The sequence below is a fragment of the Anthonomus grandis genome, chromosome 14 (genome assembly GCF_022605725.1).
Source record: "Anthonomus grandis grandis chromosome 14, icAntGran1.3, whole genome shotgun sequence".
NCBI lineage: Eukaryota > Metazoa > Arthropoda > Insecta > Coleoptera > Curculionidae > Anthonomus > Anthonomus grandis.
This window is the reverse complement of record NC_065559.1, coordinates 16,026,654-16,049,665: the sequence shown is the minus strand read 5'-3', so window position 1 is coordinate 16,049,665 and position 23,012 is coordinate 16,026,654. Positions and strand designations below refer to the sequence as shown.

Sequence of the window (23,012 nt, the reverse complement as noted above, 5' to 3'; positions counted from 1 at the left end):
TTTTTTTTGCCATTACGGCGATACCTGAATAAACATTTTCCTCACCGGTGAATTGGGCGTGGCAGTGAATTTGTTTGGCCACCTAGAAGTCCAGACTTAAACCCTCTAGACTTCTCAATATGCTCACACATGAACGACATGGTTTACAAAAATACAATTAATTCCATCGAAAAATTACGACAGAAAATTTAAGATGCTGCTAATATTATCAAAAATAATCGACAAATGTTATTTATTATTAAAATATCTTTAAAGAGACACCTTACAAAGTGTATTGAATAAAGTGAAAGGCGGGCATTTTGAGCATTTACTTTGAAGTTTTCTTAAAATCAGTAATATTATTACTGATTATTATTTGTTGTTTTTACTGTTGGTAACCAGCATAGTATAGTAATTTAAAAGAATAAATTTTTATTAACCCAATGTAATAACGGTGGCTTAGGATTTTTTATGCCGAATGTTTAAAATGCAAATAACTTAAAAACTGATAGAGTTACATGAAATAAACAAGAGTAACTTTTTTATTCAAAATTAAACTGCCTTTTAGATTTTCTAGTCGTTTTAGCCATAACTGATTAGGCAAAAAAGATATGTTGTAATTTACTTAAGTAACAGGGTGTAACTAACGCTCTGTATAAATAATGCAAAATTCACCACAAAATTCGTAATTTTCATATCAAAACACATATAGTAGCCAATTTTCAAGACGATACTGCTTAAAATCAAAGAAATGTTAAGAAATTTCAAATTAAAATTCCAACTTTAAACACTCTGTATCTCGTAAACCTGCGACATTTGTATAAGACATGTTAAGCTCAATAGCCATATTTTGGTGTGTAGTATTTATTTCCAGTTCAGAGATTGCCCATTCTTAATGAATCACCCCGTATATTCTTTTTCTTCATTCGGTTTTACCCGGCTTTTTAATGAAAGGGTTCAAACAGATGGATTCTACTCGGTGCAAATCCACAATTTTTAAGAGGAGTCTAATGATCCAAAAATGTTTTTTTATTAATTTCTATCGGGAATTTGGGCGCGGAATTTTCAGTTTTTTAATCTCCGGAGGATCACCTACGCCGCTCCTTTTTTATATCCCATTTCATACTCGCGCTCTTCAAATTGAAAACCCACGAACCGCTACTGATCAAATCACTTAATTTTAAATCACTAATTGATTTAACGTATGAACTTCGACTTTTAGTCAAGATTGACGGATGAATATTTGCATACATTGCAGTAATTTTATTAAAATTTCTGAAGTCTTACATTTATGTCTTAGTAAAAATCACTATAAAAAAAAACTATTAAAAATAAATAATATAGTACCGGCGCGGTGACATTTTCAGAGAAAAGTCCAAAAATGCCCATATTCGAGAGTATGAAGTTCGATTATGGCTTACAATAGCCACTAACCACGATGTCTTTCTCGTGTGAGATTTTTCTCAACAATCTGAGCGAAAATCCTTGAAAATTATATTGAAATAATTATCTGAAAAAAAATTTTGAGGCCTTTAACAAATTCTTTGCTAATGTTGATATGGCCCAGGAAATCTAATGTACTTCAGCATCGATAAAAAAAATACAAACATCATAACTAAAACTTTCTTCCTTATCCCAGCTAGCGCTTCCAAAATTAGAGATTCAGTAGATACTGAAGCCTTTAATATATATTTATCTCACATTTCCTTCTGCTAAAATTCCAAGGGAATGGAAATCATCTAATAAATCTCATATAAGATTAATTTTATATATAATATATACAGGAGCTATTCATGTATTTAAAAAAGTTGATTATCCAGAGATTGACCGATATCAGTAATAAGTAACATTGTCAAAATTGGGAAAAGTGCTTAAAGTCAATCCGATTAGCACGACTATAATGAGACAAATTTGTTTGTCTTTGCTCGGTATATATGTGGTTGCAACAGAAAAAAAGTACCCAGGCTTCTACTCTTGAACTGACCAACACCGTCGTGGTTAAAATAATACATGGTCTAATTTTTTATATTGGTTAGTGTCTATCTATCTATACCTAAATTCATCAATCCTCTTTAAGATCGTTTCTTGTACGGATAAAATATAAGGATAATGATTGTTGAATAAAAGTTAAAAAGTTTCTTTACAAGTATTTAGACTATTTAGGTTTCACTGTATAATACTAATGTGAATTGTTAGATTATTTTGATTTATATGAATGCTTATTTTTTCTTTTTTAAGAAGTAGAACTCACAGCAAAAAATGAGAAAGAAGAATTTTCCCTTTTTTATCTATTTTGTGGCATTTTCGTTGTTGTTGGTTTCTTGGAGTCTTAATTTGAAGGGTATGATGCGGAAAGGGTTTTGGGTATGAGAATTTTGAGGTTTGATGGGACGGTGGCGTTTCATGTAACCGAATGAGTTTTTGAGGAATTAAGGGTTTGGAAATATGAAGGTAGAGGAATAGGGATAGTAGGGCTGGAGTAAAGGAGAGGTTTTTTATTTTCTGATATTTTTGGATGATTCTAGAAAGAGTTTTTAAAGGTTGGATTCAAAGCGATACATTTTTATTACTTTGATCTTTTTTATAAATTTTAAAACCTTTGTATCTTGGAGAATGTTGCTTGAGAGAATGCAATTTGCATAAAATGAAAGGGATTCTTTTGGTTTGTCTATTTTGGCAGATTTCGTTGTTCACAGTCTATTCAATTTTCAAAGTTCTGACACCTAAAGCACGGCAAAGGATTTAAGATAAATGGTCTAACTTTGACATTTAGATATCCTGCTTCTACGCTATCCATCAGTTTTAAAGTTTTGAATATTAGAAGTAAGGTGGCTGATTGGGAAGGAACTATTTGTTCATTTCTTTAGTGTTAAAGCATTTCACTTATTTAACTTCTTGTGATTCAAGGCTAATACTTCTTCGATATCGCAGAATAATAAATCATTACTGATGATAATTCCTTTTTGCTATATTTAGAGATCTGTGTAGTTCTACTGTAACCTCCATAACTTTTGACTATTCGAATTGTTTACCGAGTAATTGCTTACTACAATAGTGGAAGTAGGTGCTTTATGTATAAGAAATGGTGAATTTTTTTTCGAAACTTATCGTTTCGTATCGTTTAGTTCCAGAGAAATAATTCTGGAGCTTTTATGTGTGACCCTGATAGCGGTGGGAAACTAAAAGAATCCAAAGTTTAGTTTTGCCAGCGCTTCATGAACAGAGGAACGGGTGTACCCTCGGGATATATTAAATATATTCAGATTCAATATATCCCAGAGTCTCGATCTACACTTTAGCAATACCGGAAAATACGTACGTATCGGAACTCGCTCGAAGAATATAGATGCCGATATCTATATTCAATCAAGGTTGCCAGGTCTGGTAAAATTTCTCCAGATCTGGTGATTTTGATCTGATTTTTTGTTTTCTGCTGACTGGTGAAACATTTTTATTAAAAACTTAAATCTGGTAGTTTCAGCGTCTTGTGTAACCATAAATCAAATTTACCAAAATCATAATTAAGTGTAAAAAAAAGATAAATGACAAAAATTATTTCTAATTTACACCAAACTGAGATTTGCCCATTTCTATGACTAGAAATATTATTATTATTAAATATATTAGAAATATTAGATACATCTAATATTTCTAACACATCACTAACATAACCGGAAATTCCCAGATGATGTTCTTCAAAATGTAAGAATTGTTGCGCCTCGATTCGCAAGCTCACATTATTCTTAGTTGGTTAGTTGCAAGGTGGAAGTTACATCGCTTTCAATTTTTCGAAAATATACTTGTGTTATTTATTCTGTTTTGAGAGGCTTTAGACGTATAACGGTTTGTGATGTTTTTTCCAATCGCTAATTGAGGATAATTATAAATTATGTTAAGATTGTTTTATCTATAGGAGAAGGTAATTTATAACAAATCCTAATAAATAATTTTTTGCTTTTTATAAATTAGTGTAATAATTATGTAGATATTTATTTGCATTTTATACAAATATATATGAAAACGCAAAGTGATTTACTTATATAATAAACTTTTATCTTTGTAGGTGGCAAGATAAAAATATTTTTGGTAAGTCAGGAAATAAAATGTTTATCTGATTAACCGCAACCATCTACTTCTAGTCAGCAGGTTAAGCAAAGCAGGAGCAAGCCAGTTTTAGTACATATTCTGACAACTCGAACTGTGATGTTGTTGTTCCTCCTACTAAAAAGAAACATTACACTCACAAATATGAATGCATCATGGGATAAAATGCGAGAATAATGGGCGTAAAAAACATTTCAATTTGAAAAAACATATTACAAACATTAAACAAGATTGTTTGCAAGTCTGAAATGAATAAAATGTAAATGTCGAAAATGTCATGTGATAGAACAGTATGTAGCACATTATCTCATCCTCATCTGCAATCTCTTGGACAGGGTGAGATACACTCCTAAAATCTTAAACAGAAAGGGGAGAAAAATTGCTTACCTGTTGATGATTGATAATTGATATCATAGAAAGCCACATTTTAGAAAATACTTTTTTTTTATCAAGGGAAACAATAAATAAAAAACTATTTTTATTAATATTTAATTAAATGTTGAAAATTATTTTCATTATTTTGAAAAAAAATAATAATAGCTACTTTCAAATTCTTCACACACATTTACAAATATTTCTTTGGATAGTACAACTATTGGGCCTATATACCAGCCCAAATATTAATTTTCTGGGTATGCCGCTCTCTAAATACGTGTAGGTTCTCGTCATTCCAGTAACGACTTTTTGTTTATTAAAATGCGATTTAAATAAAAGGTGCACTCATCACTGAAGTAACTTTTTTAAATCTTGTCGAAGTTTTGGCGTAATTATTTCACAAAACTGTATTCTTGTGTCCGGGTCGTCATCACCAAGCTCTTGAAGTATTTGCGGTTTATAGGGATAGAACTTATGAAATTTAAGTACCTTTCTTATTGATTCACGAGATAATCCAGTTCCTACAGCTGTTTTCCTCTTTTTATTCGTGACATAACCAGTTTGGCCACTAGTTGGCGAACATACACCAGGCTTACATTTTGACCTGGATGCCTTTCGTCAAAAAGGTTGGCTTTTCAAAAAGTCTGCACGTTTAAGTATGCTGTAGAATAGGTATTCTATACCTATGGGTATACATTTAGGTATATAGAATAGGTATTCTACATTGTTAAAGATAAGAAGTGCTGCTTTTCGTTTAAGCTGAACTGAAAGTCAATGGTTCTTAAAATGATAATACTAGTACAATTTACTTTTAAAGTAAATTCTGTGATAAAATGCGAATATTTATAAACAACGCCTTTTTTCGGCAAAAAAAAACATATAGCAAATAAACCAATACAAAAACCTACGGACTTGACTTATCTAGAAGTCCTAAAAGACATGCTAGTATATCGGTAGCCATCATTAAATAATAAAAACAAAAATCAAAAATGCGTTTTCATTTATTGTTTTCCTTAATAAACAGAGAAGAATTTTCTAAAATGTGGCTTTCTATGGTATCATTGGAAAGCATTTTGTAAGAGCTTCAAGATGATGTATCACTTGACCACCCTTTCGATTTAAGATTTTCGGGTTGTATCTCTCCCTGTCCATGGGGTTGTCGATTAAGATAAGATAATATGCTGTTTTTGTTGTTCCTTTGTTTTATAGAAATTGAAAAAGCAACGTTTTTTTAATAAGTTTTTCGTTTCTAATATATAGCCATTTCAAGTTTTAACATTGTCACCCTGTATACATGGCTACACGTGTTAAATTTCAGGAAGGCTAAATGTAGGAAGAAAATTGAGAAAACCGAGTTGCTTAGAAGGTATATGTAAATGAATTTAAAAAACGGTGCTTTTTCTGCTAAATGGCATGTATTTCGGTTATAAAGAGTGATATACCTATAAATTATGGATTTTTTGAAACCTACATAACTTTTATTTACGTATAAAATATCTCCCTTTCCCTATAAAACACCCTGTATATAAATAGTATTTCGGGTTTGTGGGGATGCAATCAATGCAATATATGCATACAGTCTGCAATATTAGAAGCTTAGGTGTAATGGTTGCTTAACACATTGACTCGTTAGAATTCAATTTGGGTTTTCGCCCGGACCTCTTTTCTCTACAACGTAAACAATTTTTGCCGCTATAATGCCATACGTCTTAGATTACCGATCTCGCTATCGAAAAGCGAAAGGAAAACCAACTAGCGACGGCCATCAAAAGCGCGAATTCTTTGGCTGCAAGAAATCGGCCCGTCACTCGTGATCGGTAGTCCTCTTAGCGACCACGCTGCTACTATCGCCAAGGACACCACGTTAACGGGTATTGATACGGTGGTGCATTTTTGAAACCTTTAAAAAACATTTAAAGGTCGACTTACTAGTGATTACCACGTTCCTTCGGGCCCGTGAAATGTATAGTGTTAGTGCAAACCAACTTCTGTCATTCGCAGGAGATTTACAGTGTTGTCATTAACGATGTTTCTACGCGTCTGCGTGAATGTTTAGTGCGCATGTGCTTCTTTTCCATTTATGTCATTTTCATATAGTATTGCTTAATTATTACTAGGTGTCCCATGACGAATTGGGTGGACGACTACTCGAAAAGTAAGAATTTAAAATTTTGTAGTTTGGCAACATATTTAAGGTGATAAATTTGAGCTAAAATATTTTCAAGATAATCAGTTTCGATCATACATGCTTTAAGATACCCGCTTTTTTTAAGACGGTTTTTGTATCGTACATACTATAGTTCACAGTTGACCTGACGGCGAAAAGAAAAACAGTGTTGCATAAAAATGTTACTATTTCTTGTAAATTGAGTATCATCAATATTAATCATGCGGATTATTTAAGTTTATCGGGTGTTTCGTGGTAGGTATATTATCTGGTGTTTTATTTAAGATAAGCAATTGGTATCAACTTCCAGTATAACCAGAAATGTTTATAAAACTTACTATGCTGTTTTGTCCCTAAAACTACAATGGGGGTTGTACTAGATATACATTTAATAGGATTTTTGTGTTAAAGCTATTGTTTTTCACCATAGTTTCAGCAAATTTGTTGTAATCTTAGTTATAATATAAGTTCTTTAAAAGCAGCTTAGCTGATCTTCTGATTGATTATTTACGTAAATTATTGATCCCATCAACCTAAGCAAGTTGCCAAATCTTAAAAGGTTTCATACTTTTTCGAGAAATTGAGCCTTAGATCGTCGTGGCATGTCCTGTATTTATTAGTTAAAAAAATAGTCTAATATATTATAATTTAAATATGGTTAAAAATAACGTTAATATTAAATATTTATTTAATATATGGTATAAAATAAAACTCTAACAACTCCTAATAGAGATATTTGTCTATACCCATGTTATTATGTTAGGTTTGGGTATTTTTTAACATTTAAGGAATGTCTTCTAAAAATAGTCTAGTACCTTAAAAATAACGAGATCATTAATTTACGGCACATAAAATATATTACACCTTGTGAGTCTGTAGGAATTAATTCAGTAATTAATTTTTTTTTCTCAAAAAAGTCCACGAAGCCGTGAGTATAATTGAGCTCTTTTTTGTTGAAAACAAAGTTATATAGTGTGTCCTAAAAATAATATATGACGTTATCGACGAGTTTTTTAAATAGCAAGCCTAATTTTTTATTACGTATTTTTAAAGAGGGTATTAAATTCTCCGTAGTTGCAAAATATATAAACTATTAAATCTTATTTTTTTTTCTTTTTATAAGACTTAAAATGTAGCCTATGGGGCATTGCCAATAGGGCTAACTCATGTGTTATTCTGGTTTTTAACTCCTCAATATTTGCGCGCTTGGACACATAAACTTTGGATTTCAAGCATCCCAATAAGAAAAAATTTGAAGAAGTTAGATTGGGAGATCTTGATGGCCATTCAAAAGGTCCACTTGTACCAGCTATCTGCCTGGAAATATAATATCCAGATATATTCGAACAAGACGTGCAAAATGGGAATGCGCACAATCTTGTTGAAACCAGATGTTCCTATTTGGCATATCAGCTTCTGTTTGATCAGAAAACCGAGCAGCTATATTTGGAATTAGTTCTTCTTGTAAAAACTGTAAATATCTTAATCCATTTAGATTTCCTTCAAAGAAAATTGGGCCTATAACTTGAAGGACCTACAATTCCTGCCCTAACATTTAATTTCTCTGAGTGTAGCCTTGCCTCATCTAACATGGATTTTGTTGTGTCTAATATCGCCAATTTTGTCGATTTACTTCTCCCTTCAGCAAAGACAATTCACCAGAGTTTCTAAAAATTGTCAGTTTAAAGGATCAACTTTCTATGCCTTCAGAACTCTTACCACACTACAATTTTGCTTACCGTACCTTGCAATATTGGTGGTAAATCAGGATACATGTTTCTGAATAAGTCCATAACCACCTTTTGGGTTTTCGTTGTATCTCCATATCCAATCATCATTAAGATATCAATCTTGTGTTATATCAATCTTGTCTTAGTTAAATAGGGCATTGCATTTAAATTAAAAAGAAAAACTTTAATCTAATTTTGTAGTCGGTATGCTCTTTAAAAATAAGCAATAAAAGCCATTTTTAAAAAAAATCAACTTTGGGACACAATGTTCAAAACGATTTTCAATAACGTTTAGGATAATATTAAATAGAAAATGGACTACCTTTTAAAAATTTGTTAAAAAACTTTTTGAGTCAAACAAATTCGATCAATTATATTGAAAGAAAAATATATTTTAATTATCTTCAAAACGATTAATCACATAAACTTGAAATTTTGCAGCTTTGTATAGTTATAGCATGTACATATAATTTGATCTTTAAAAAGACGCAATAAACAATTAAAGTTATTTTTTAAAAAATCGTCAATGAGGTGTTTACTCATTTTTGGGACAAATTGTAAATAACTTTGTTGTTTTCAACAAAAAAAGCGCAACTAAAAATACTACAATGCGTTCGAGGATTTTTTTACACGAAATTAAAACTTATTGATGCTGAAAATATTTGAAAAAAAAGGTACAAATATATAATCAATACTAGGGTCCGAATTTATATGTGGCATAAAAACATAAGTCTTCGTGACGTATTTTTAGTTTAAAACAAACTGGCTTGATACTAGTAGAATGGAGATCTTTAAATCATACATTCTGATTTTAAGAATCAAACCATAGGCAAGGTGTTTGAGTTGAGGCGGGGCTAATACTACCAACTATCTTATTTTAAATGGGACACCCTATATGTTATAATATTTTTGGATTCTCCATAAAATTCTAAACATTTTGATGTATTCACTCATACCTTTATTCGATTATTTTTAAGATACAGAGCGTTAAAGAAAACGTATTTCATAAACTTAAAGAGGGTTCTTTTAAATCTTTTTTCTTTAATAAGTGTTCAAAATGTAAACCATTTACTATTTGGCAATGCCCTAAACATACTACAAATTCATTTTGAACATTTCTTATGCATTCTGGAGACATGTTTTGACACTCTTGCCTTATTCTAGTTTTCAACAATTTTAAGTTAGATTTGGAATTAGTTCTTGTAAAAACTGTTAGTACCTTGCTCCATTTAAATTTTCTTCGAAGAAAATTGAGCCTATAACTTGCTGACCTAGAATTCCTGTCCAAACATTTACTTTTTCTGGGTGTTGAGTGTGGCCTTGCCTCGTCCAATATGGATTTTCTTGTGCCCAATAACGGCAATTTTGACGATTTACTTCTCCGTTCAGCATATCAAGCCGACTCATCGGGAAAGAGAGTTCATTAATAAGAGTTCATTAAGCGCAGATCGACGAGAACTAGTTATTGTTTTTAGGTGACCCTTTTCCCGAAACTGTTTTTCAATCTTGCTTATAGTACCTTATGCGGGTGGTAAATCAAGATACTTCTGTCTGAATAAATGCAAAACTTCATTTTGGGTTCTTGTTCTATCGCTGTATCCAATCATCATTAAGATTTCAATCTTGTACTTTTCAGTTAAATAGCCCATTTCGTAAAAAAAAATAAAAGAAACTTAAATCTGATTATCCGACAATTAAGGCACGTCTTGTAGCAATGTCAAAATTATAAAAATGCTACATTTTTATAGGACATTTATAAAAAAAATTACGAAAAAAAACTGTTTACTGAAACGCATATTTTTTGAATTTTAAATATTTTTTAAATAAAAAATCAAAACTTAAAAACAGGTGAATAATAAAGGTATGGCATGTGATGACAATAATTTATGATAAATTATTCTTCTTTTGTTTGACTTCTGCAGGTGAAATGATTACTTATGATATATTTTGTAATAGAGTATAATATACAGTGAGGACGCGCAAATTGGAACAAATTCATTTATTTTTGAGCGGTGTGTTCGAAAAAAATAACGCTCGGACACGTCGATTTATATTTTTTGCGATTTTTTTGCTGATAAATTCATGTATACAGGGTAAACCAAAAATAAGCAATGTGCGTCAACTTCATTTTTTTAAATGGAAACAGCTATTTTTTATTCCATGTTTGAATTCTGCATAGAATTTTAAGTATATTTTGCATACCATGTCTTATACCTAATACTAACATTATTAATAAATTTGCAACTGTGTGGGTGATTTGAAGCATATTCAAACATGTTTTTTTTATGACTTTTTAACAGGTATATTTGATTGCTGACACCATGTCAGCAATCAAATATACCTGTTAATCGCATGGAAACAGTATGTATTACTTTCCGTAAATGTCAGTAAGTGTCAAGTGCAGTTGCAAAGTGTAAAAGTATGGGGCGTTTAATTGAAAAACAAAGAATTGAAATTTTGATGAAGTTAAGATATGGCGACAAGACTCAAACACAGGCCGAAGTTTATTATGATTTAATTTATATATTTATAGATTTTTTTATTAGAGGCCTATTACACATTCGGTGGTAAGCAAAATTGAAAAAAAGTTTAGAGATTTTAATCATGTTAGAGACAAATATGGCTTGGACCGTCCCACGCTTCCAGAAAATAGTCAATTAGATATTTTGCTCGATTTACAAGAAAATCCACATAAAGTAACTCGACAAGTTGCTGGAGATCAGTCGGTTAGTAAATCATGTGTTTTAAAATATTTGCATATGAATAAATGACATCCATATAAAATGTATTTAATTCAGAAACTTATTGAAATTCAAAATTGAAAATTTGCGAAATAATGATGAATAAATGTAATGCAAATCCACAATTTTTAAGTAAGATTGTTTTTTCCGACGAGGCAAGTTTTTTTTTAAATGTTTCTGTAAATAAGCAAAATTTTCGTTATTGGGCACCAGAAAATCCACACTGGAGTATGGAAAGTCACAAACAATTTCTTCTTTCTTCCCAAGAAGTTAAACGTATCGGCAGAAATTGTGGGCACGTCAATTGTAAGTCCCTATTTTATTAAGAGCGCATTTACCTCTGAAAAATATTTAATGTTGTTTCAAAATCAGATAGTACCTAGTTTAATTGCACTTTATCCAAATGGTGAAAACCCATTTATACCGGCAGATTCGATATGGTCCAATAGGATGGCGCCCCCTCACACTATTCGCGAACAGTACGGGATTACTTTATCAACATTTTCCCAAATAGATGGATTGGAAAGGAGGGTTTTATTTAATGGCCAGCAAGGTCGCCAGATTTAATCCCATTGGATTTTTATCTATGGGATTATCTAAAATCTAAAGTTTATTTTGATAAACCTGAGAGTTTAGAAGAATTAAAAAATAGAATTAGAGCCGAAATACAACAAATCCGACCTCAAACAATAAGTAATGTATTACAAAAATTTGAATATCGACTTGGTTACTGTCAGGAAGATGGTCAACAATTTAAACATTTATTTTAATTTTTTTGTTTTTTTTTTCTAAAGTGTTCTAAAAATTTATGGTTATTCATAAAAAAATTAATCTCAAATTTCTTAATAAATATTGAGATTAGGTATAGGATATGGTATACAAAATATACTTAAAACTTTATACAGAATTAAAAAATTAAAAAATGGTGTTTCTATTTAAAAAATTTAAGTTGATAGTCGTAGGTTATTTTTGGTCTACCCTGTTTACATGAATCAAAAAAATCATAGATATGTGAAAAAAGATCGATTCATGCAGCTTTAACACCCACGCCGCATACAACAAAGTTGATATTAATTTAGTTTGCTTAGTAGCTCTGCCGTTCTATTTAATTTAAGGTGCACTTTGGCCATAAGGACTGACAGCAGCAGGATCTTCTTTAAAAAAATTCGGTTGGTTAATTTTTTGCTCATTTAAGAAAGAAAAAAACGACAGGTCTCGTGTTTAAAAAAAATGCGTAAGGAAAAAAGCGTTATATAAACTTAAAATTTACTCTTTTTAGATAATAGTATATTGTGTCAAAAGTTTTGAAAAAGGCACTTTGCATCTGGGTGTGTGCAAATTTTGTAGTGTGCAATCTTTGCACACGCTTACCTTAAAGGTGAAATTCCTGGTGAGAATTGATATCTAAAGTTGTCGCCGCGTAATCCAGAGACAAAAATATTGCCAACATTGACTCTAGCGTAACCTATTTTTCAGTGTCATATTGTTTGAAGAGTAATTCAATTCAAACATCAGATTTTCCTTAATGTTTTCCCTAAATCTTCGGGTAATGGAGCACACAACTGAACCACCGATCCTTTTGAATCCTTTTGCAGCAAGCTGCGAATATATCGTTACCTGAAAAATTTTGAGAACGTGACGAAATTGCATATAACAAGTTTATGGTTTAGAGGGACAATAAAAATATTTAATCCTTTTCTGAAAATACGGCGCTAGTCTATTTTGAAGAACATTTGAAGAAATATAAGTCGTCTACTCTCTGACCCAATACGCAATATTTAAAAATTCGCTGAAGATCGCACAACGTCAATTTGGGTAATTATATGAAATTTGTTAGTGTCCCAAAGAGAAAACCCAAAAAATTATGTTCGAAAGAAGCCCAACATTCTCACTGAAAAGGATTTTCATCGGTTTCTATCGACTGCTCCAAACGAAAAATATTCGCTTATTAAGGTACTCAGATACTGCGTAAATATTAATACATTTGAATCTAATATAGTAACTTCTTAGACTGTTGTGGCAATTAGATTAACAGGAGCTTGCAGGCGGGACGAGCTCTGCAGATTAACAACTGAGGATATCAAAGACTTTGATTCAGCAATACTGATGAAAATAAAACACAAAAACAAAAGTACCCTTTACCATTACAGTTACTTTTTATGAATTTTGCAAGAAATATCATAGTCTTCGTCCCCAAAATTTAACAGAAAAAGGGCTTTTCTTAATCATCTCAATGGTAAACGCTATCAATGGTAATGGTATGAACAAAATGGGAAATATAACAAGAAAATTCGTCATTTCTGAATCTTCCGAATCACACACACATCACTCATGTGACTTATGGCACTCCCTTACGGCTCGTGGCAATAAACTGTCACACCCATGTGCATAGAGCCTTTTTTAAAACTTACAACATAGTATACTATTTTATATAAAGCAGATTTAAATTTTTGTGTATAAATCGACCTAAACATTTTAGATTTAACACTTTTTCTAAAAATATACCATCTATGATAATATTTAGATTATAATAGATTAGATTAATTAGATTATAATTGACTTATTTTTTTTTGCTTAAATATAAAGTGTTTGGTTTTTTCAATGTTAATTTTTAATTTATTTGAATTATTGCGATCACTATTAATAAGATTAATCAAAACAGTTTCATCTGTATCCGCAAAAGTAAAAATCTTGCCTTTAAATTGACCAACTTTAGATTTAATAAATGAAGACTATATAACAGAGGTCCTGTTGTAAAGCCCATTTTATATAATTTATCTGAAAGAATCGCTTACTACATCAAAAGCTTTTTTTTTTACGATTTCGATAAAAACTGCTATAACTATTTGATGTTTATCTAAAGCTCTTGAAATATAGTATGTTAAATCAATAACCGCATCAAATATTCTACTGTTCCTTATAAAACCAATTTTTCCTATTTATTGTTATAGGTTGTTTATTGCGGTTCTTTCAAATTTGAATTTACAAATAATGTGTTAAATATTTAATTGATGAGATGAAGGGAATAGGCTTGACAGGAAAATACACTGACAACATCTCAGATACCGCTCTAGGCTGTTTCTTTTTTATTGAAAATCAATAAACAGCTCAATACTTAATAGCTATAATTAATAGTTGTATACTTGTAATTAACATCTGCATTTAATTTGTTGATTTTATAATACCTAGAATAATGAAAACAAATTCGGCAATTACAATTTCCTAACATAATTGACTGAATAACTAGATTGAACTATTAAAAGATACAGCTTGGCACATTGGTTTGATATGCCAAGATCTTCATAAATTTACAATGAAACTTTACCATAAAATATACAGTAAGTCTAATATTCACTCACTCTTAATTGGTTCTCGCTGCTGTAATTTCCTCCTTTTTTATGGTCTCTCTTTAAAATTACCATCACAATCGTCTTATATCTGCGAATAAAAACTATATAGAAAAAATATAAACCTCCCATCCATTTAAAGCAACCATTTTTGTGAAATTGAAAACTCCGTTAAAACGGTACTTTCACTAATAAACGTGCATGTGCAACGGCCACTGCAACATTCCCAGATATACTCCAACGGATTGTCGATTTTATGATACGACCAGGCCGATAAAAGGCTTGCCTTGGTTTATTAATTTTAATTTTTACGTAATTTATAATCTGTTTTGCTCTAGAATTTAAAACCTCTTTCCAATATTTACATACAATGCTAGTAGAAAATTATTATAAAGACAAGTATCTGATGCCTTGTAGCAAATATTTTAAGAATAGAAATCAAAGATGATTTTTATATTTAGAGCAATTGCTATATGGTTCATTGTAGGTAAAACACTTTCAGAAATAAAAGTTTTTTATAATCTCTTGACAATTGACAAGGAGCACTGAAGATGGTCTAAGGGCCAAAAACGCTTAGCCTGAATTATACAATATACCAATTTCTCTAAATACAAAAATTATCTTTTATTTTTAAATTGCTAAGAGCAACACCCTTCTAGATGTTTCGAAATTCAATTTCAATATACCATTTATAGTGTTAATGTAACGTCCATCTAATATTGCTAAAAATAGAATGCTATTGCTATTGCTAGAAAACAATAAATTAAATTAGTGAAAAATTGTAGAAAAAATTAAAGTGGTTTAAATCGGCGAGCTGAATTTCCATTCGGGTGAAATCGTTTTAAAGACAGTTTTATTTACTACTTATGTATCGGCTACAGGAACTTTATTTAGTGAACAATCGATTACTGGAGTGGATATCGTCAACCCTGTCTCGGCGGGCGCAACATGATCAGGACTTTCGACAAAAATCCTCTTTTGAAAGGTAGCAGATCAAGGTAAGCATTATCATAATAAGTTTATAATATTAACGTCATAGAAAAACTATTTGTGTAATTTGAATTATTAACTATCATACCTACAAGTCCTATACAACCCTATAAACCTGTAGGGTTATTAGAGTATGAAATTTGTAATGCTATGCTTTAACTTTACAAGTATGCCATATATTATTGTAGCGATTTTACTTCTCGTTAGGTGTTTTGTGTATGGCCTTTTCCACACACGGTATTCTGGGTTGTGATTTTTTTTTTTTTTTAATAAAACACCAATTTTTTGATAAATAAGTGTAATTAGAAGAATGAAATAAAGCACTGCACTAATCGTACAATTCTGTTAAAAATTGTATAGAATATTTAAATAAAAATTTTACAAAGTAAAATTCTGATTCTAACCGAATCTTGTGTTATGAACTGAGTGACCTGTTGGCCTGAAGTTAAAAGCGAATGTATTAAAAAAATATGGATGGAGTGGAGAATGTGGCTGTGCAAAATACTTACATAATGAAACGTTGCATTTTTGATTATAGGAGGTTCTTTGTACTATTTGTCGGCTTTAGTAAGGAAATTGAATAAGCGGTTTTAAGAAATTAAAATCTAATAACTCTGTTAATAAAGCTAAGACTTAATAAAAACTAATTATAGCGGCATGTAAAGTTTTTAATACTTAATACACCGCCTGTAATAAAATATTAAATTTATATCATGTGGCTGGCGCGGCGACTAAATAAATTATAGTCTAAACATACCGCCCCCTTTAAAAGAGTCAAAAACTTTCAAAAAAAAATTAAAAATTAAATAAAATAATGATAAAACAACCTTAGTACAAAAAACCAACTAACAAATAATAATGTTAAAAAAAAATGTGTAAAAAGTCAATTGAAATAATGTACATTACGAATACTATAATTAACAAATTGCAATTCAATATTTTGAATGCGTTGAAAATCTTATAAACTAAAAAATAAAAAGAGTTAATGCTAAGATATTAATCTTAAAATTAAATATAAGAACTTATTATACCACTACTTATGATCTATGGGTAAAGCACAAATCTTAGTAATAGCACGTTTTAAAATACCGTTGTTTGTACGAATGTTCACTACACGCACTATTATATCTTTATATACGCACAATATTATCTTTACCGGGAAAACACTCTACTACACGACCTAGCTTCCAAAATAATGAAACTGTGTTATCGTCCTTTATTAATACTAGTGTCCCTACTTTAATACTAGGAAATTGAGTGCCCCATTTGGACCTTTCCTGCAAAGTATTTAGGTAACTAAGAGACCATCGACGCCAAAAATGTTGTACTTGTTCTTGAATACGTTCTATTATCTGGTATATGTGTGCGTTTCCTAAGTGTGCGTTTCCTACAATTCTCTTTAAATGAAATTTAGCTGACTTGACACATGCCTCCCATATCCCTCCAAAATTAGGACCATATGGTGGTAAAAAATGCCAAGTTATTTGATTGATTTCTAGAAATTCTTAAAATTTGATCCTTGTATTAATGTTTTTGTCTTTTAAATCACGCTCAGCACCAACAAAGTTAGTACCATTGTCTGTATAAATATTAAAACAAATGCCTCTTCGAGAAATAAATCTTTTAAGCAATTGAGGAATGACTCTGATGATAAATCAGCTGACAGTTCGAAGTGTGTGGCCTTTGTTGCAAAACATACAAAAATACAAAGGTAACATTTGACAGTAATTATGTTTTTGGTTTTACCATCTTTTACAAGGAAAGGACCAGCAAAATCAATGCCAGTAGAAAAAAAAGGTCTTTGAGGAATAACCCGATCCTTAGGTAATTCGCCCATTTGATTGCAGGCAGGTATTGGATTTGCACGAGAGCAAACAATGCATTGACGAAGAATTTTTTTGCACGACATGACGACCATTAATAAGCCAAAAATTTGATCTTATAGCTGACAAAGTTGTTTGAGCACCAGCATGTAAATGCCTCAGATGTTCATATCGTATAATAAAAGTTGTGAAATGACAGTCACTAGGAATTAAGATAGGATGTTTACCATTAAAATCTAAATTTGAAAACTTTAATCGACCTCCAACTCTTAACAAGCCATTAGAATCGATAAAAGGATTTAAGCGCAAAATTTTACTTTTCCCTTTTAAAGGTAAAGATGCTTTAAGACATTTGAGTTCATCCGCAAAATAATGATTTTGAATTAATTTACATAAGGTAATAGTAGCATTTATTAGTTCTTGCTTAGATAGAAGACTATAGTAACGTAAACCTTTTGATTTGGTTTTTGAATTATAAATAAATCTTAAACAAAAAGAAATGATCCTTTGAAGCCTTGTATAAGATGAAAAATTATTTCTTTTAAAACTTCCTTGATGAGAACTTTTCCTTCTTGAATTGTGTTCGAACCACAGAGCCAATCATCGACGTAAAATGATTTTAAAATTTTGTCAGATGCTACGGGAAATTGAGCTTGATTCTCGATAGTTAGCTGTCTTAGACAACGAATAGCTAAATGAGCTACACTAGCTGTGCCATAAGTAACCGTATTTAGCTGATACTCAGCTAACTCATGAGAAGGATCAAAACGCCGAATTATTTTTTGAAAGCATTGATGATTTTCCTGAACTAAAATTGATCGGTACATTTTTTCTATGTCCGCTGTGGATACCTGTAGGTTTGAAAACGAATTATAATATTAATTAAATCATCCTGAATCTTAGCACCCAATTTCAAGGTGTCATTAAGATCTAAACCACTAGTTGATTTCGCTGATCCATCAAACACCACTCGAAGCTTAGTAGTAGTGCTCGATTCCTTGAGAACAGCATGGTGTGGAAGATAAAGCCCTGTGTTTATGTGAGTTGATTAATGAGAAACCTTGGTCATGTGATTAAGTTCAAGATATTCCCTTATGAATGCATGATATTGTAATTTGAGATCAGGATTATTACTAAGTTTTTTCTCAATGTTATAAAATCTCTTTAGGGCAATGTCATATGAATCCCCCAAATTTGCGATATTTTGTTTAAAAGGTAAACTAACGACAAATTTTCCCAAATTATTTCTATAGGTAGTTTCAACAAAATAGGCTTCACATTCTTGCTGTTCCTTAGACAAAAAATGTCTTGGCTGACACTCTTCAATTTTCCAAAAAGCTTCTAATTGATTTTGCAAATCAGATGTGTTAGATGTAAATAAATTGCACACGGAGGAAAAATTTTCCAGAAAATTAAGTAATATGGGCCCTGAAACAATCCACCCTAATTTTGTTTTTTGCGCAATAGCGCTGGAATTCTGTAATTTAATTTGCCCAATACTCAATAAATTCCAAAAAATTGGTCCATTTTGATTAAAATTTTCATCGGCAAGAACAATGTTTTTAGGAATTTGAATATTTGACATACTAAATGACACATCGGGTAAATTCTTTGTGATTTTGTCTGTGACTAGACATTCAACATTTTCTAATGAAAATTAATTGATTGATGATTCGAAATTTATTTTTAAACTTTTATGTATATTTGTCACATTATTGACAAAGCCTTTCACTGGATGACTTATTTTTGAGCTTGGTAGCTTAAGTTTATGAAATAAGCTCGTTGTAATAAAATTTAATTGAGAGCCACTGTCAAGCAAAGCTCGACAAAAGTGATCATTACCGTATTTATCTTGAATTAAAATACAAGCTGTAGGAAGTAAGATGCATTGGGATTGAGTTTTGGATGATAAAGATGTATTAATGACAGATAAAACTTGGGAATCATGGTTTTGTGATTCAATAGCGGACTCTCGAGGCATATTGGACTCTGAAACGACTTGAATATTATTAGGATTTTGTTTATGTCCTATAAATGGTTTTGGATAATGAAACAAAGTATTATGTTTCAAAGAACATTTTTTACATGTTGCAGTACTGCGGCACTCCTTACCAGAGTGACCTGGTTTCAGACAATTTGTGCAAGCTTTAAGTGCACGAATCCTGCCTAACCTATCATGGATGCTGAGTTTTAAAAAGTCACCACATGAAAAAACAAAGTGATCTTTTTTGCAGTTTAAACAAGTTGAGGAAGCTATTGAATGATTTGAACTGCAGTTTTGAGGCTTGAATTCAGATTTATGTGAGGTTGAGGAAGATGCAATATTTTCTAGTATTTGACAACGCTTATTTAAAAATGAAAATAAATCATCCGTAGTAGGCGTGTCTGTATTAATTTTTAAAGAAATATCTTCCCACTCACGTCTAGTAGAAGGGTCTAATTTAGATTTTATATGAAATCTGATAAAACAGTCCCATTAATCAACAGGTAAGCCTAATGACTTAAGAGCTCTAAGATGTTGATTTGCATTATCAAGAAGACCTCTGAGTAAAATATGAGATTCTTTATTAATTGGCTGAATTTCAAAAAGTGATTTCATATGGGCTTGAATTGTGACCCGTTTGTTTTCATACCTCTTGCATAAAATATCCCAAGCAACATATTAATTAGACTCAATAACCTCCAATGAGAGAAGAAGTTTGGCAGCATCGCCTTTCAAACATGATTTAAGGTACCAGAATTTTTCAATATTGCTTAGTGATGCACTATTGTGTATCAAAGATTTATAAGTATCTAAAAACTGTAGCCAAAGCTCATAGGAGCCATAAAATTCTGGTAGTTTTTTGGTAGTAATTTTGGGTAGGTTTGAATGGTATTGCAATAATGCGTTTTGGAAATTTTGCGGAATCGACTCTGCGATCTGGGATTCCTGATGTGCTTGATGAATATCTCTGAGATGTTTATCAATGATAGTTTTAGCCAAACCTGAAGATTCAAAGAATTCATCCTCAAAGTCAATCCTAAATTGTGAGTGATCCTTAGAAGCAAATAATTCCAGATCACCCTGAACTGATACAAATTCAGGCCATAATGATTGTAGCCGTTCTAACCTGACCTGTAATTGGCCAATCTGATTTGGATCAGAAAATGTATTTACAAAATTTGTAAATCTTGAAAGAGCATCAAAAATTCTATTTCGTGCTAAAGAGAGAACTCTAATTTTAACGTTTAAGTCCTCTGATGAGGATGATTGTGTTTCAGGCATTTTGTTAAAAATAAATTAATTTAACGTTAATTAAAAGAAAAAATAAATAAATAAATAAATTAATAAAATTGTTGAATGCGAAATTGAATTGAATGCGAAAATAAAAACCAATTAATTATGCTTCTGTGTAAAAAAAAATAATTAAAATGTAAATAAACTAAAGATTGTAACACTATCCAACAACACGTACTACTCAAAAATAATGTGCTACTCGAACTTTTATGATATATGACGTCGATGAACCTTTTCTCGCTCTTAACCTATATATCTTAAAGTTAAATAAGGTAATGTAAATAAAAAATAAAAATGATTAACGACTTAAACTCGGAAAGTGGGCCGAAGAATCGTCAAGTAGTCCCGTAGCGAAGTGAAGTACCTAATGTTGTTAAATTAGTCTGCCTCTAGAGCGGCTAAAAACCCGGAGATTCACTGCGTCGTCGAAAGCGTGTCTCAATGCCTACCAATTGGTACTCCAGAGAAGATCGAAATGCTTGAAACCAAAATCAGAAAAATCTCCTTTTTTCGCTTGAGAAAAAGGACGAATTTGCTGGATTCCGATGCTGCTTATTTCCTTGCGTTCACAATTTTGCATGAAACTTGGCGATGTGTGTTGCGATATATAAAAAATTTACCTTGTCGACTGCTTGGTATGATGTACCTGTGACTTCTGCCTAATATAGGTAATATAGGTATATAGGGCGTTTACCAATTTTTATTATAAAAACAATATTAATCAAAAAAATCAAATACTAGTCTTAGTGATAATTACTTACATTATATATTTGAAAACCACGATCCTTAAATTACTTGTTGATTATGTTGATAAATATGTTGATACATGTAGTCAAGTGTAAGATGACATAACGTACGTACCTGGAAAAAATAAATGTGTTGAGCAACCAATTTCCTAATTATGTTATTTTATTTAGTATTTAGATATTTTGATTATTAAAAGATTTAAACATTTGTAACTAGTTAAATTATTATTTAACAGCTATTTATTATATTTCAAATATTATTACGCATTGTGTCTGTCACCCACTAGCACAATATAAATGTGCTATTAACTGCTTAAACAGATAGTAAAATAGGATATTTGGAAAGGTAGAGTTTCATACTATAAATAGTACAGAAAAACGTAGTTTGCAACATTCAAATCTGTAAGTGGCTCAAACACTCCACAATACAGAAAGATTGCTCTATGGCTCAATCACTCCACAATAAGCAACTTGTTGGTAAATAAATCTACGTTATATGGCCATCTTAGGTAAAAGGAAAAAGATGATATGCAGCTCTAGCACTCTGCTTTTATTAAATGAATTATCTGTAAATATTTTATGTAGATTAAACAGGTATTAAATATTTTATGTCAAATATTATTATCTTGTAAAACACATATATTTAAAATAAAATGTTGAAATGTAAATAGCAACAACAATAAAAATAAAAAATAATGGAAATTGGATATGCTCCGTGAGAAAACTCACCAGTATAAAAATAATCCAAAATAAGGCACAAGCACTTAAAACAAATAATATTCACGCACGCTACTTTCACTTCAAAAGTCGAGTATGTTTTAAAAAGATCTTTTAAGCAAAGTTTGGATCTCAGGACTCTTAGACTGGATGTTTATAAGATCGAACCTCAAGTATCGAATTACTCTTGTATGGCTTGTCCATAAATTCTTTCTTAATCTTAATAGTTATTGCGGCGTTAAAAGAAATGGGACGAAGTATTTAGTCTAGTTTAATATTTTTTAAAAGAAAAAAAAACTACATCTTACACGTACAATTCTGTTAAAAATTGTATAGAATATTTAAATAAAAATTTTACAAAGTAAAATTCTGATTCTAACCGAATCTTGTGTTGTGAACTGAGTGACCTGTTGGCATGAAGTTAAAAGTGAATGTATTAAAAAAATATGGATGGAGTGGAGAATGTGGCTGTGTAAAATGCTTACATAATGAAACGTTGCATTTTTGATTATAGGAGGATCTTTGTACTATTTGTCGGCTTTAGTAAGGAAATTGAATAAGCGGTTTTAAGAAATTAAAATCTAATAACTTTGTTTATAAAGCTAAGACTGTTTATAAAACTTAATATGCCGCCTGTAATAAAATATTAAATTTATATCATGCGGCTGGCGCGGCGACTAAATAAATTATAGTCTAAACATTAGGTGTGAATTAAAATACTCGACGTAAAAAAAATAGTCAACCGATTTATTTTATACGTACACACTTAACACGATGACTACTAGAAATATTTATTTACGCTGTATTTATTTACTACTATTTTATGTCGATTTTATATGCTTCCATTTTATATACTCGTCCTCATTATATACTTGACAGAGCATGATTTCGGAAGATTCGGTAACCTTCCACTCGTCTGAGATGTCGTGCCGTATGCCCGCTTGTGTCACCTGTAATAATTCTCCGGAATTGTATTCCGGAATAATATCTCATTCCGATGACGAAGCACAGCTGAA

General features: G+C 31.1%; 1 protein-coding gene across 3 annotated transcripts in view; it reads left to right on the top strand.

Annotated features, from left to right (window-relative positions):
- The first annotated feature begins 6,287 nt into the window (after positions 1 to 6,287).
- Positions 6,288 to 23,012, top strand: part of LOC126744529 (AF4/FMR2 family member lilli) — a 343,999-nt gene continuing 327,274 nt past the window's right edge. Inside the window, exons 1-2 of one of the 3 annotated variants that reach the window (XM_050451967.1) lie at positions 6,288 to 6,613; positions 15,139 to 15,441. In XM_050451967.1, coding sequence (XP_050307924.1) covers positions 15,392 to 15,441 — 50 coding nt within the window. In that variant the 5' untranslated portion in view covers positions 6,288 to 6,613; positions 15,139 to 15,391. The remainder of the gene's footprint in view (positions 6,614 to 15,138; positions 15,442 to 23,012) is intronic. The other 2 variants (XM_050451966.1, XM_050451969.1) reach the window with 2 other exon arrangements.